The following is a 16,039-nucleotide window of genomic DNA, read 5'->3' as shown; positions in this document are numbered from 1 at the left end:
CCCATCTCCCCTCGCGCTCTCTCACTCTCTCTGACCTCCCGTCTCCCTCGCTCGCTCCCTCCTGGGCAGCCCAAGTCACTTGTCCTCTCTCTCACGCTTGTCTGTGTTTCTCTCTCTCTCCCCTCGCTGCAGCCCATTAAGAATGCTCCGTTTGGGAAGAAATATGTTCGGTGTCCCTGTAACTGTCTGCTCATCTGTAAAGTCACTTCTCAGAGAATTGCCTGCCCACGACCTTACTGGTGAGACACCACTATCTTCACTCCATTTCTACACCCCCCAGTTCACGTACAGATATCTCCCTGAGTGAGGGGCGGGGGGGGGGCACCTGAGAGATGACAGTCATTGTACAGATATGTCCCTGAGACAGAGAGAAAGAGAGAGACAGAGAACTGAGACACCAGTCAGTGGCTTTCGTGTTTGAGTTGTCATTGTCTCCCAGGTTTAGTACCCAGAGTGGAGGTTTGCAAATGTTGTGCCCTTGTTCAAGTAGGGCAGCAGAGATGACCCAGGTAATTATAGACCGGTGAGCCTTACATCTGTCGTAGGAAAAAGTTTTGGAAAGGGTTACAAGAGATCGGATTTATAATCATCTAGAAAGTAACAAGTTGATTTCAGATAGTCAACATGGTTTCATCAAGGGCAGGTTATGTCTGACAAACCTCTGAGATTTTTGAGAAGGTGACCGCGCATGTGGATGAAGGTAGGACAGTTTGCCGTGATGTACATGGACCTCAGTAAAGGCTTTGATGAGGTTCCACATGGCAGGCTGTTGGAGAAAATGCAGAGGCATGGGATTTAGCAGTTTGGATTAGAAACTGGCTTTCTGAAAGAAGGCAGCGAGTGGTCGTTGATGGAAAATATTCAGCCTGGAGTCCGGTGATGACTAGTGGTGTTCCACAAGGATCTGTTTTTGGGACCACTGCTGTTTGTCATTTTTATAAAAAGACTTAGACGTAGACATAGGTGGATGGGTTAGTAAGTTTGCAGGTGACACTAAAGTTGGTGGAGCAGTGGACAGTGTGGAAGAATGTTGCAGGGGGACTTAGATAATCTGCAGAATTGGGCTGAGGAGTGGCAATTGGAGTTCAATGCAGGTAAATGTGAGGTGATTCACTTGCGGAATAACAGGATGGCAGAGCACTGGGTCAATGGTACGATTCTTGGTAGTGTGGATGTGCAGAGGGATCTTGGAGTCCATGTACATAGATCCCTGAAAGTTGCCACCCAGGTGGATAGTGCTGTGAAGAAGGCACACGGTGTGTTAGGTTTCATTGGTACAGGGATTGAGTTCCGGAACCGCAATATCATGCTGCAACTGTACAAAACGCTGGTGCGGCCACACTTGGAATATTGTGTACAGCTCTAGTCGCTCCATTACAGGATGTGTAAGGATTGGAAAAGGTGCAGAGGAGATTTACCAGGATGCTGCCTGGTCTGTAGGGAAGGTCTAATGAGGAAAGGCTGAGACACTTGGGTCTGCTCTCTTTGGAAAGAAGGAGGCAAAGAGGGGATTTGATAGAGACAATACAAGGTGATCAGAGGATTAGATAGGGCGTACAGTGCGAGTCTTTTTCCTAGAGTAATGATGTCAGCTTGTAGGAGGGGGCATAACTACAAATTGAGGGGTGATAGATTTAAGACAGAGGTCAGAGGCAGGTTCTTTACTCAGAGAGTGGGAAGGGCGCGGAATGCCCTACCTGCTAAGGTAGTCAACTCAGCCACATGAGAGAGATTTAAACTGTCCTTGGATAAGCGCATGGATGATGATGGGATCATGTAGGGGGATGGGCTTAGATTAGTTCACAGGTCGGTGCAACATCAAGGGCCAAAGAGCCTGGTCTGTGCTGTGTTGTTCTATGAGCCTACAGATATCTCCCTGAGAGAGAGGGGGGACTGAGACACACCAGTCACTGCAAAGATACCTCCCTGAGAGAGGCAGAGGGGATGTACTGAGGGACACCAGTCGCTGTACAGATATCTCCCTGAGAGAGAGGGGCAGGACTGAGCGACACCAGTCAGTGTGCAGATATCTCCCTGAGAGAGAGAGGGGACTGAGAGACACCAGTCAGTGTCCAGATATCTCCTTAGAGAAGGGGTGGGGGGAAATACAGGAATGCCAGCCAGTGTACAGATATTTCCCTGAGAGAGAGAGGGGGGACTGAGATACTATTCAGTGTACGGATATCTCCCTGAGAGACACCAGTCAGTGTACAGATATCTCCCTGAGGGAGAGAGAGGGGACTGAGAGATATCAGTCAGTGTCCAGATATCTCCTGAGAGAAGGGGGTGGGGGGAAATACAGAAATGCCAGCCAGTGTACAGATATTTCCCTCAATGAGAGAGGAGACTGAGACAAACCAGTCAGTGTACAGTTATCTCCCTGATAGTGAGAGAGGACAGTAATTGATCCCAGTGAGTGAAGAAATATCTCCGAGAGAGGAAAATGAGTTATGTCATTATACGGATATCTCCCTGAGAGAGAGGACTGAGAGACATCACTCAGTGTACAGGTATCTCCCTGAGAGGGGAGTGAGAGTTAAGTCAGTGTACGGATACAACCTTGAGATTGATAAAGGCGAGTGAGCGTTGAGTCAGTGTACAGATATGTCCCTGAGAGTGGGTGGGGGGGGGGGCTGCGGGAGGCCGGTCTGTGTACAGATATCTTTCTGAAAGAGAGAGAGAGAGAGAACTGACTGATGCCAGTAAGTGCACAGATAGGTCCCTAAGACAGAAAGAGGGAACTGAGAGACATCTGTCAGTGTCCAGATAACTTCCTGAAAAAGGGAGAGGCAGCTTACAATGTCCAGTCAATGTAATGCTACCTCTTTGTGTGAGAGAGAGAGAGAGAGAGGCCTGAGATACGAGTCAGTGCACAAAGATCTCCCTGAGCGAGGGGACTGAGAGACACCAGTCAGTGTACAGGTATTTCCCTGAAAGAGAGGGGACTGAGATACTATTCAATGTACAGATATCTCCCTGAGTGAGAGAGAGAGAGGATTGAGAGACGCCAGTCCGTGTGTGGGTATCTCTGAGAGAGACACACACACACACACACACACACACACAAGTGAGAGATTGCAGTCAATGCACATTCTTCTCCCTGAGAGAGAGAGAATGAGGTCTGAGAGACACCAGTGCAGAGAGATCTTCTTGAGAAGGAACTGAGAGACACCAGTCAGTGTCCAGATAGCTCCCTGAGAGAGAGAGAGAGAGAGAGAGGGGGGGGGGGGGTACTGAGAGACACCAGTCAGTGTACAGATACCTCCCTGAGAGAGAGGGGATTGAGAGACACCAGTCAGTGTACAGATATCTCCCTGAGAGAGAGTGGGGGGACTGAGATACTATTCAGTGTACAGATATCTCCCTGAGAGACACTAGTCAGTGTACAGATATCTCCCTGTGAGAGGGGGGACTGAGAGACACCAGTCAGTGTACAGATATCTCCCTGAGAGAGGGGGGACTGAGAGACACCAGTCAGTGTACAGATATCTCAGAGTGAGAGAGGGGGGGGACTGAGAGACACTAGTCAGTGTACAGATATCTCCGAGAGAGAGAGAGGGGACTGAGAGACACCAGTCAGTGTACAGATATCTCCCTGAGAGAGAGAGGGGGGGGGGCTGAGAGACACCAGTCTGTACTCAGATATCTCCCTGTGAGAGAGGGGACTGAGAGACACCAGTCACTGTATACATATCTCCCTGAGAGAGAGAGGGGACTGAGAGACACCAGTCAGTGTACAGATATCTCCCTGCAAGTGAGGGGACTGAGATACTATTCAGTGTAGAGATATCTCCCTGAGAGACACCAGTTAGTGTATAGATAGCTCCCTGATAGAGACAGAGCCAGAGAGAAAGTGGTGGGGGTGGGGGTGGGGAAACTGAGACACACCAATTCATGTATGTGGGTATGATGTGAATTGTAAATATGTCTTGTGAGCTGGAGCCTGGGGAAGTGGAGTCAGTGTGAAACTGGGGTGAGGACGGGAAAGGACAAAGTCAGTGTAATGGGGATTTCAGATCCGCCAGTGGCAGGAAGTGTCTTGTGGTTGATTCTAAGGTAACATTGGAAGTAGGATTGGAGATGTGCATATTCTCAGTACTTATTGGCTTTACTCATTCATTGGATGTCACTGGCTCAGCTCGTATTATTACCCTGTCCCTAAATCCCCCTTGGGCATTTTGAGAGTCAGTCCCGTTGCTGTGGATCTGGAGTCACATGTAGACCTGGTAAAGAAGGCAGATTCCTTCCCTGAAGGATGTTCGTGAGCCAGATGGGGTTTTCCCCTGACAATCGTGGGCGGTATTAGATTCCTCATTCCCGATGTTGATAATGAATTTGAGTCCTCCCCTCTGCGGAGGCGGGATTCCCAACCCAGTCTCCAGAACCTTCCCTGGGACCGTGGATTAACAGTGCGGCGCTAGTACCAGCAGCACATCACCTCACCCTGGCTTTGGTGGTGTGTAGTGAGAGCAGCTGAATGACTGACCGAGTTAAGGCATTTCTCAGGCACAGTCGACTCTGTTTGATTATCACGTGGACTTTGATCAAAGAGGGAAGCACCCAGTCACGTTTTAACACGACACACTCCGAAAGATCAATTGTGGCCTCAGTGTGATCGTTCATGGAGATAGTTCTGAATGGCCTCCTGTTCCTGTGTAACAGGCTGGAGGAGGTGGGAGGGGCTGAACGGCCTCCTGTTCCTGTGTAACAGGCTGGAGGAGGTGGGAGGGGCTGAACGGCCTCCTTCCTTTCCAGGTCTACATGTGACTCCAGATCCACAGCAACGGGACTGACTCTCAAAATGCCTGAGGGGGATTTAGGGACAGGGTAATAATACTAGCTGAGCCAGTGACATCCAATGAATGAGTAAAGCCAATAAAGAGGGGCTGAATGGCCTCCTGTTCCCATGCTGCAGGCTTGAGGGGAGGGGTGGGGAATTTGCGCGATGGTGTGCATGTATCTTTTGACTGCCCTGTGCTTTCTGTCTCCTCTGATCTGAACTCTGTCTTCCCCTCTCCTCTCTCTCTCTCCCCACCTCCATCTGACGTTGTGCACTCAGTAAGAGGATAATAAACCTGGGACCCATCCACCCCGGACCAACCAGCCCGGAGCCCCAGCCGTCTGGAACCCGGGTTATCTGCGGGCATTGTAAAAACACATTCCTGGTAAGGTGTGAGTTAGTGACGGGGACGGGACTCTGTCTGTCTGTGTGCGTGCCACCTTGCCCAGTTGGGGCTAGGGCTGTGTCTGTGTGCATGAATGTGTACTTGCGTATGCTGGGGACAGGGGGGAGCTGTGTGTGCGTGATTGCTGGGGACGGGGCTGTGTGTGTGTGTCGGGGCAGGGCTGTGTGTGCGTGATTGCTGGGGACGGGGCTGTGTATGTGTGTCGGGGGCAGGGCTGTGTGTGCATGTGTGCGCATGCGGGGGACAGTGCTGTGCGCATGAGCTTCAGGACGAGTCTGTGCGTGTGCATCGGGGACTGGGTGATCTATCTGTGCTACGCAGTTACCCATGTACCGTCCTGGTGACCTGTTCTGTTTTGTGTGCCTTGCAGTGGCGAGAGTTCACAGACAGGACATTGGCACGCTGTCCTCACTGTCGACACGTGTAAGTAACCCCTCCATCTCTTCCTCGGCTTCGCGCTCCAACACGGTGCCCGTGCCCGCACCCACGGGTTCATACCCTGCCCATGACCACCCCCACCCCCTCTCCATCTGATGTGGGACTTCTCTGTTTGTCCTGTAGCTCCTCGATTGGCCGGCAGTATCCGCGGCGGCGATGTATGTGGATATTCATGGTGGGATTACTCTTCGCTGTTATCGCTGCTGGCGTGGCGGTGAGTACCGAGTTATTGCCACTCCTTGCCTCTAATTCCCCCACCAGTCCTTGCTCCCCTCCCGTACGGGTGTCCGAGACACTGCGGAGTTTAGTGACCTCTGCACGCCCTGTACTATCCCCTGAGATCTGCTCTCCTCCGCGTTTCCTGCTGTGGGTAAGGGAGGGAGAGCGCTGGACGTGAAGCCGATCTATTCCCAGAGTCAACACAAGATTTTCGAAACGTGCGCGCAATTCCTCCATTTTGATTTCCGTTTCCCGGCTGCCCTACCACAGACCGAATCTGGATTTAACTTGAGTATTACAGACATGTCCCCGAGATTGCTAGATAGTCAGTAAGTCATACAGCACGGAAACAGGCACTTCGGCCCAACTTGTCCGTGCTGACCAGATACCCGAAGTAAACCTATTCCCAGTTGCCAGCACTCGGCCCATGTCGCTCGAAACCCTTCCTGTTCATGTCCCCATCCAGGTGTCTTTAAAATGTTGTCCAACTCACCATTGCCCCAAGGCATTCAGTGGTGTTACTGTGTGTGAATCCACCACGATCCACATCCTGAGGGGTTTGCCATCTCCAAGCAGAGAGAATCAAACCACGTCAGTCACAGTCAGCTTCACCCCCACCTCAGGGTGGCACAGTGGCTTGGTGGTTGGCACTGCTGCCTCACAGCGCCAGGGACCTGGGTTCAATTCCACCCTCTGGCAACTGTCTGTGTGGGGTTTGCACATTCTCCCCGTGTCTGTGTGGACTTCCTCCAGGTGCTGGGGTTTCCCCTGACAGATGTGCAGGTTAGGGTGTATTGACCATGCTAAATTATCCATAGTGCCCAGGGTTGTGCAGGTTAGGGTGGATTTGCCGTGCTAAATTACCCATAGTGCTCAGGGATGTGCAGGTTAGGGTGGATTGGCCGTGCTAAATTACCCATAGTGCCCAGGGATGTGCAGGTTAGGGTGGATTGGCCATGCTAAATTACCCATAGTGCCCAGGGATGTGCAGGTTAGGGTGGATTAGCCATACTAAATTACCCATAGTGTCCAAGGATGTGCAGGTTAAGGTGGATTGGCCATGCTAAATTACCCATAGTTCCTGGGGATGTGCAGTTTAGGTTAGATTGGCCAAGCTAAATTACCCATTGTGCCCAGGGATGTGCAGGTTAGGGTGGATTGATTGCGCTAAATTACCCCTAGTGCCCATGAAGGTGCAGTTTAGGGAGGATTGGCTATGGTAACTTACCTGTAATGCCAGGGAAATGTAGGTTAGGGTGGATTGACCATGCAAAATTACCCATAGTGCCCAGGGAAGTGCAGGTTAGGTCCATTAGTCAGGGGGTAAAATGTAGGATGTAGGGGAATGGGTCTGGATGGGTTGCTGTTCAGCGGGTCAATGTGGACTTGTTGGGCTGAAGGGCCTGTTTCCACACTGTAGGGATTCTATGAATCTATAAATGTCAGGTAATAACCATCTCCACTGACAGAACCTAACCATCACCCCCTTGACATTCCATGGCATTACCATTCTTGAACTCCCCTCCCCTCCCCCTGCCACTATCAACATCCTGACGGTTACTGTCTCCAACAAGAGAAAATCTAACTCATCGTCCCCTTTCCGTTCAATGGTCTTACTATCACTGAATCCCCCCACAATATTCTGGGAGTTACCATTGATCGAAACTGACCCAGACCCAGCCCCATCTAAACACAGCAGGTCAGAGGCTGGGAATCCTGCAGCGAGTAACTCCCCTCCTGACTCCCTCACCAACACCTGTCCCACCATCGACAAGGCACAAGTTTGGAGGGTGAGGGAATACTCCCCAGTTGCCCCTGAATGGGGGGGCAGCTCTGACAACACTCTAGAAACTCGACATCGTCCAGAGACAAAGCAGCCTCTCGCTCGATTGGATCCACACCCACAAACATTCCCTCCCTTCACCCCCCCCCCCACCCCCGACCCTCAGTAGCTGCAGTCTACAAGATGCACTGCAGAAACTCCCCGAGGCTCCTCAGACAGCACCTTCCCAAAACCGCACAGCCACTTCTTCCATCCTGAAGGATAAGGGTGAGGGGGTGGGGCAGCAGATACACTGGAACACCAGCCCCCTGCAAGACCCCCCTCTTAGCCCCTCACAGTCCTGACTCAGAAATATTTTGGCCATTTCTTCAGTGTGGCTGGGTAGGAATCCTGGGATTCCCTCCCTGAGGGAGGTTGTGGGTCTACCAGACAGCACATGGACTGTAGCAGTTCAAGGAAGCAGCTCACCCCCCCCCCCCCTTCCCAAGGGGGGTAACTAGGGACAGGGAGTGGGAGAAAGGCTGGGCCCAGACAGCGACACCCACCACTCACAATTTTCTTTCAAATTCAGATCTTCCTTCCATCGCCAGTGCATTCACTCCCCTGCTACCCCGCCCCCCCCACCTCCTCAACCGAGAGCCAAGGAGTCTTGGGGGGGGTGGATTCTTTATCCAAAATCTCCATTTTCCTTGAATTTGCAAGTTACTTAAACATAATGTTTTAAACTTCGGCCTTAAATTGAGCTGGGGGAATGCGCGTGATCGTTAATTAGTTTTTTTTTTGGCTGTTTTGAACGGGTTGTTTAGTAGAGACGAGAAAAAACCCTGCAGATGCTGGAATCCAAAGTAGACAGGCACGGGGCTGGAAGAACACAGCAAGCCAGGCAGCATCAGGGGGACGAGAAGTCGACGTTTTGTGTGTAACCCTTGTTCAGGACTCAAGCACCTGAAAAGTGTGAGGAACGAGGTGGTGGGGATGTGTTCCTCCAGCCTCCTGCCTGTCGACTTGAAACTGGTTGTTTTGCAGTTTGACCAAGTTGATTTCACGAGATCTCCTATCGGTGCTGCTTTCCCCGTGCAGCCTTGTTTGTTGAGGGTGTCAAGTGGTAATTTCTCTTCCTCTGTCTGTCTCTCTCATTCCCCACCACCCCCCACCCCCCCACCTCTCTCTCAGGTATCTACGTGGAAGCAGGCCAGGAGATACCATGGAATCTATGCGGGCTGGGCTGTTCTCATGGTCCTCTCGCTCTGCTGCTTTGCCCGCGCCTGTTACTGGGGCTGTCTGAAAGTCAGCCACCCTATCCAGAGTTTCTCCTGACGTGACGAGGGGAGGCGCAGGAGGTGGGCGAGGGTGAGGGGGCCAGAAGGGGTGGGAGAGGGAGTTGTGGGGATGTGATTGGAACAGTCCCCTTCCTGACCATCCATGTCCCGAGGGAGTGAGCAGGGCAGAGCAGGGTCTCTCGCTAAAGAGCCCACCTCCCCCGGTCACTGTCAGCAATAACCTCCCCTGCCCTGTAGCCCACATCCTCCCCACCTCCCTCCTCACACTACAAGCCCCCTGTCAATGTCTGGAAAAATAAGCACCTCACACTACAGAGTCCCATCCCTGCCTGCAATGAGCCCTCTCACAGGTCAGGATCCCGTCACTGTCTGCAATGAACCCTCTCACAGCGCAGGATCCCATGACCACCTGCCATAGACCCTCTCACAATACAGGATCCTATCACCACCTCTAATACAAGTCCCCAGCCCCAACTATACTCCGTTTCGTAGCCCCTCCCCAACCCCCACTCTCTTCTGTCTCCATTCACTGCTGTCCCCTCTTCCATGGGAGGGTAGTTGAAATGGACGCACAAGAATGTGAGACATGTCTGGGAACTCATTCCTCGCTCCAGTCCAGATTTGTCCTCCAGCTCCCGGGCCCTGCTTTAAGTTGAGAGCCTCCTGTCCCCAGGGGGCAGCGTCTCTGATCGCCACTCCATTTCATTCCCTCCCTTGAAATGCATTTCCACACATTCCTCCAGGAGGACCAGAAGGAGGTGCTGTCGCCAATGAACGGAACCGTAACTGGGGTCTCTGCTCCCTGGAAAGGGGACCACTCCCTGGAAATGGGACCCCTCCCATCCCCGAAACAATGCGCCAATACCCCTGCAAATTTGACAATCCTTGCCCTACAAACTGACCCCGCTTCCTGTCCACCTACAAACTGATCCCCCCCATGACCAACTGACCCACCCCTCACCCTCCCCTTCCCTACCAACTGACCCCCATCCACTACAAACTGACCTCCTCCCCTTTCCCTACAAACTGACCACCCTTTCCCTTTCCCTACAATCTGACACCCCCCCCTTACCTACAAACTGAACCCTCCCCTTTCCCTACAAATCCCCTCCCCTTTCCCTACAAACTGACCTCCTCCCCTTTCCCTACAAACTGACTATCCCACTCCTTTCCCTATAAACTGAACATCCCATCCCTTCCCTACAATCTGACTCCCCTCCACTGCAAACTGACCCCCCCTTCCCTTTCCCTACAAACTGACCCCCCCACTACAAACTGATCCCCCTCCACTACACTGACCCCTCCCTTTTCCCTACAAACCGACCCCCCCTCCCCCACTACAAACTGACCACCTCTCTTTCCCCGCCACTGGCCCCCCTCCCCTACAAACAGTTCCCCACCCCACAGAAACTGACATCCCACCACCTCCCCTACACTGACAACCCTCCAAACTGACCGCCCCCCACCCTTCCCAACAAACTACCCTGTCACTTCAAACTGAGACCCCTCCGCTACAAAATGATACCCCCTCTCCTACACTGTGACATCACACACCCCCCCAGCCCCCGCAACAACTGACTCCCCTCTCCCCTCGAAGCTGCTCCCTCCCCCTCGCTAGTCGGTCTTGTTGGAGGTGGGTGTGGGGGTACAGGGTTCTCCTGGTATATGTGGTGCCCTAAGGTTCCAGGGTCCTGGATAATTGCTGCACCGGGCGGGAGAGGGTTCCTTTCCTCTCTGTGTTCCCCATACTCAGTGGTGGTGTCTCTCTGTCTCTGCATATTTATACAAACTCCAAGTGTCCCGGTTTTGTAAAATACTGGGGTTACACTAGATGACACTATCCTGTTGCCAGGGTGATGCTGGGTGACAACTGTCCTGTCGTCTGGATGACACCGTCCTGTTGCTAGGGTGACGCTGGGTGACACTGTCCTGTTGCTTGTGTGACGCTGTCCTGTCGCCTGGATAGCATTGGATGATGCTGTACTGTTGCCTGGGTGACATTGTTCTGTCACTTGGACGACATTGGGTAATGCTGTCCTGTTGCTGGGGTGACACTGCCCTGTCGCCTGACGACACTGGGTGACGATGGCTTTTTTCCAGGGTGACGCTGTCTTGTTGATTGGCTCCTCCACTTCCTGCCTGTTGTGTACCCAAGCCTCCACCTTCTGGAGGTGACTGGACTTTCCATCCTAGGCACCCCACAGCTGTCTGTCTGTCTTCATCCTGTAACGAAATCTCCATCTCTGTCCGGCTCCATCATGTTAACCGCTGTATGCTCATTGTATCATAAGCTCTGTCTGAAACATTCTCGAGAAATCCAAATTTGCTCGAATGTAATAATAAATTAAAACAATTTTAGATCTTCATTCGAGTCTCTGGGAATTTCATCTCTTTACAGAAGAGCCCAGAGACATAAGGTGCCAGCAGCAGCCTATTGAGTCAGCTCTGACTGATCTGACCCTCCTCAACTCCCAACCTCCTGCCCTTGCCCCCTGAAACCCCATCTCTCTCTCTCTATCTCAACCTTGAATACCCTCAATGCCCCAACCTGCAGCCCTTTCCCCTTGATCCCCCTTCCTCTCTTTAACTTGCGCTCTCTCTCTCTCTCTCTCTCTCTCTCTCACTCTTTCTCTCCCCCTCTCTCCCTCCCCTTGACGAATCCCACAGATTCACTCCCCTCGGAAAGGGAAGAAATTCCCCCCCCCACCCCGGCTGCAGTTGCATCTGAGATGATGCCCCTCTGGGTCGCAGACACTCCCGCATGACGGGGAAAAGGGAAACGACCTCCATCCATGTCATCCCTGTCTAGATCCCACCCCCCAACCCAAAAATTTTCTGTTTCAATCCAGTCGCCTCTCATTCTTCTTGGCTCCCGACGAGTACACAGGCCCCAACTGACTTGAACCCTCCCTCGTCAGACAGTCCCTCCATCCCTGGGATCGGCCAGCTGAACCTTCTCTGGACACCTACTCGCGAAGCGCTTCAGTGAACATCTCCGGGACGCCCGCACCAATCAACCCCACTGCCTCGTGGCCCACTATTTCGATTCCTCCTCCCACTCTGCGGAGGGCATGGGCCTCCGCCATTGCCACTCCCTCCCTCGCCTGGTGGAAGAACGCCTCATCTTCCGGCTCGCAATGCTTCAACCCTAGGGCATCAATGTGGACTTCTCCAGTTTCCTCATTTCCCCTTCTCTTTCTCCCCCTCCCCCACCCCCCCACCCCAACCTTACCCCAGTTCCAACCTTCCAGCTCAGCACCAGCCTCATGACCTGTCCTACCTGCCAATCTCCCTTCCCATCTCCTCACTCCAACCTCCCCTCCGATCTATCACCTCCATCCACCTATTGCACCCTCAGCTACCTTCTTCCCCAACCCCACCTCCCTCACTGCCTCATTCCTGCTGCAGGACTTTTGCCTGAAAGGTCGATTTCCCTGCTCCTGGGATGCTGTGCTTTTCCAGCCCTTCTCTAAGAGTGACTGTCATCGGCCCCAGCCAATAGGGACGGGGGCCGGCAGTGACTGGCGCCAGCTCTGACCAATGGTGAGGGTGAGGGGCGGGAACTGACAACAGCACTGCGGATGAAGAGCTCTGACCAATGGGGATGGTGACGCTCAGTGATTGGCGGCAGCCCGTCTAGCAGTGGGGGAGCTGATTGACAAGGCGGTGACGAATAGTGATAGTGAGTGGTGAGTTGCCCGACCAGTGGAGATGGGCGGTGACTGACAATGCCGCCGGCCAATAGGGAGAGGGGCAGGCGGTGACTAGCGTGTTACCTGGCCAATGGTGACGGGCGGTGACTGACGAAAGCTTTGACCAATCGTGAGGCTGTGGGCGGTGACGGGTTCCCATTCTGACCATCCATGAGGGAGAGGGCCGCTGACTGACAACAGGAAGGGCCAATCGTAAGGGGGACGGCTCTTGACTGACAGCAGTTCTGACCCATCAGATTTCCTGATGAAGACCTTACGCTCGCGACGCCGATCGTCCTGCTCTTCGGATGCTGCCTTTTCGAGCCCCACACTCTTCGATTCTAATCGCCGATATCTGCGATTCAGTGAGGGTGAGTGGCAAACAGTCCTGAGCAGTAGCGGGGTGAGGGGCGGTGACTTACTATCGGCCATATCAACAGTGAGGTGACTGGCAACAGCTATTACCAATAGTAAATGTGAGGGCCGTGACTGACCTTAAGCCTGGCCAATCGGGGGACAGAGGGTCAGTGACTGACGTTATGGCTGACCAATAGTGAGAGAGCAAGGATCGACAGTTGAGAGTACGCGAATAGCGAGTTACTGACGTGGCAGCTGACCAATAGTTAGCGTGAGCGGTCTTGACTGATGGTACGTCTGACCAATAGACAGAGAGTGGGGCGTGACTGATGGCGGGTGAAACGACATTGCGGGCACAAGCCCTTCATCAGGAATCTGACCAATCGAGAGCGAACACCGCTTTGATGGACGGCTACTCTCACCAATGAGGACGGCGATCCGTTTTGACCGAAGGCCGGCCTGGTCAATCGAAGATGACGGCTCTGGCACAAAGGACCAATAGTGAGAGAGATCTGCGCTGACCGATGGAAGAACTGACCAATAGAATGTGACGCCCCGCCTCAACATTGTGTCCTTTGAATCACATAGAGAAATTAATTTTGTATGATTAAACGAAACACGAAAATAAATGCAATTCACCATTTTCCCTTTAAATTCATTGCAGAACATACACTCAAATGAAACTGAGATTGCAATTGTAGTTATTTCAAGGCAAAGTAAATGCTATTGAATTACATTAAGTGCAGCTTATTTCGAGAAGAAAAGAATCACCAATTTGGGAATAGAATAGAATAGTGTCCCTACAGTATGGAAGCAGGCTATTCGGCCCAACAAGTCCACACCGACCCTCCAAAGAGTTACCCATCCAGACCCAGTCACCTATCGTATTTCTCCACATTTCCCCTGACTCATGCACCTAACCTGCACATCCCTGAACACTATGGGCAATCCACCCTAACTTGCACATCCCTGGCCATGGTGAGACAATTCCCCATGGTCAATCCACCCTAACCGGCACACTACGGGACAATTTAGCGTAGCCAACCTACCCTAACCTGCACTTCCCTGGACACTTTAACCGATTTAGCATGGCAAATCGAGACTAACCTGCACGTCTTTGGAGTGTGGGAAGAAACCGGAGCAAACTTACGTAGACATGGGGAGAATGTGGAAACACCACTCAGGTGCCCGAGGCTGGAATTGAACCCCGGTCCCCAGTGCTATGAGGCAGCAGTGCTAACCACAGAGCTACTGTGCCCCATTGCGGGGCTTCTCACAATATTGTCTACCTCGGGACCTCACCTGATGAAATAGACTCTCAGACTACCTGAAATGCTGTTTGCAGCTGAATCCAGATACCCCTGAATGATCTATTCTGGGAGCAGGCATGGTGAATTTTATTGGACTTTCTGCAATCTGCAAAGTTTTGTCAACCAAGTCTCTCAGAGTCTCAGTGAGAAAAGAATTCAAAACTCAGATGATCAATAGGTTTTTTCTTCTCTCTGTCCAGATCTCATTTGCAACATTGATCAGACAAACCTACTGTGTGTCTCCAAAGACATTACTTGAAGCAGGTAACAACATTGCAACCAAAGAGATTCACCGGCTTTTATACTTACTCTGAAAAAGAAAAATCTCTTGCTTGTGTACTAGTGTGAGGAGGTCACTAGAAGGTGACATGGCACCCACTTTAAACACAGGAGATTGAGGGAAGAGAATTAGAGAGTCTCTGAGCCTTTGAGGCATCACGTGTTAATGAATTCATTCATTCATTCAAATTTCCCTTCAGCACAATGTGTGTTTATTGTAGCCAAAGATGGACACACAGACACACGCACAGAAAAATAGAGATGCACGTACGGAAATACACATTGCCATGGAGTCACAGAATCAGAGATGCATAGCAGGGAAACAGACTGTCTGTGCTAACCAGATATCCCCAATTAATCTAGTCGTATTTGCCAGAAATTGGCCCATATCCCACTAAACCCTTCCTATTTATGTCCCATCCTGATGCCTTTTAAGTGCTCTGATTGGACCAGCCACCACCTCCACCAAACGTAAACTAAGGGGACATTTCATCGAGCATCTCAGCCGAGCCTACAGGGGCAGACATGACCTCCCAGTCACCGCCTATTTTAATTCCCCTTCCCACTCTCTTTCTGACATGACCATCCTCAGTCTCCTCCCTTGCCGGAGCGAATCAGACCACAAATTGTAGGAACAGCACCTCACCTTCCGCTTCGACAGTCTTACAGCCTACAGGACTCAACATTGAGTTCTCCAATTTCAAATAAACTCTCTTCTCTTTCCTTCAATCCCTTCAAACTCCTCTGATCTACACTATCTTCCAGCTACCAACCAGATACATTCCTCCCATTGACCAACCAGGTCGTAGCCCTCTACCTGTGTGCACCTATATCCTCACCTCACCACATTGCCCACTACCCCACCCCCACCCACCCCCTTTATTTGCAGCTCCCCTTCCCTCCATTCCCAGTCCTACAGAAGTGTTGCACTAGAAACATTGACCTCTCCACCTCCTGACACTGCCTGGCTTTCTGTGTTCTTCCAGCCTCCAGCTTGTCGACTTTGGACTCCAGATCTGCAGGGTTTTTATTTGTCTCCACCACTTCCTCGGACAGCTCATTCCATGCACGTACTACCCTCTGTGTGAAAATGTTGCCCCTTAGGTCCCTTTTAAACCTTTTTATCTCATACCCTAAACCTACACTTTCTAGATTGGACTCCCCCACCCCTGGGAAAAGACCTTTCTATTTAGCTAATCCATGCCCCTCATGATTTTATGAACCCCTATAACATCACCCCTCAGCCTCTCCCTAACATTGGCAACAACCTTGTAAACTTTTTTTCTGAACCTTTCCAAGTTTAACAACGTCCTTCATAATTGGAGGGAGCCCAGAATTGCACACAGTATTCCAAAAATAGCCGAAAGAATGTCCTGTATAGCCGCAACATGACCTCCCAACTCAATAACCATCAGCATTGTATCAACCAAACCCTCTGTAATCTTCCCATAATCCATGTCCTTCTTCTTGGTGAATACTCAAGTGAAGCACTCAT

The 16,039-nt window shown here is 51.7% G+C and overlaps 1 protein-coding gene and 1 long non-coding RNA gene across 2 annotated transcripts; both read left to right on the top strand.

The window, feature by feature from the left end:
* Positions 1 to 9: 9 nt before the first annotated feature.
* On the top strand, positions 10 to 11,272 carry LOC140461061 (type 1 phosphatidylinositol 4,5-bisphosphate 4-phosphatase-like; the record flags this gene model as incomplete). Its single annotated transcript, XM_072555845.1, has 5 exons — positions 10 to 239; positions 5,060 to 5,165; positions 5,557 to 5,609; positions 5,748 to 5,838; positions 8,800 to 11,272. Coding segments are annotated over 5 exons (624 nt in total), but the record flags the coding sequence as incomplete, so codon positions are not given.
* A 1,533-nt stretch (positions 11,273 to 12,805) lies between these two features.
* On the top strand, positions 12,806 to 13,598 carry LOC140461111 (uncharacterized). The gene is made up of 2 exons (XR_011954460.1): positions 12,806 to 12,969; positions 13,264 to 13,598. It is a non-coding gene; the product is annotated as an uncharacterized lncRNA (long non-coding RNA).
* Positions 13,599 to 16,039: the final 2,441 nt, after the last annotated feature.

This window comes from Chiloscyllium punctatum, chromosome 36, assembly GCF_047496795.1.
Source record: "Chiloscyllium punctatum isolate Juve2018m chromosome 36, sChiPun1.3, whole genome shotgun sequence".
NCBI lineage: Eukaryota > Metazoa > Chordata > Chondrichthyes > Orectolobiformes > Hemiscylliidae > Chiloscyllium > Chiloscyllium punctatum.
Note: the sequence above shows the minus strand (reverse complement) of the source record. Positions and strands in the feature narration are given on the sequence as shown.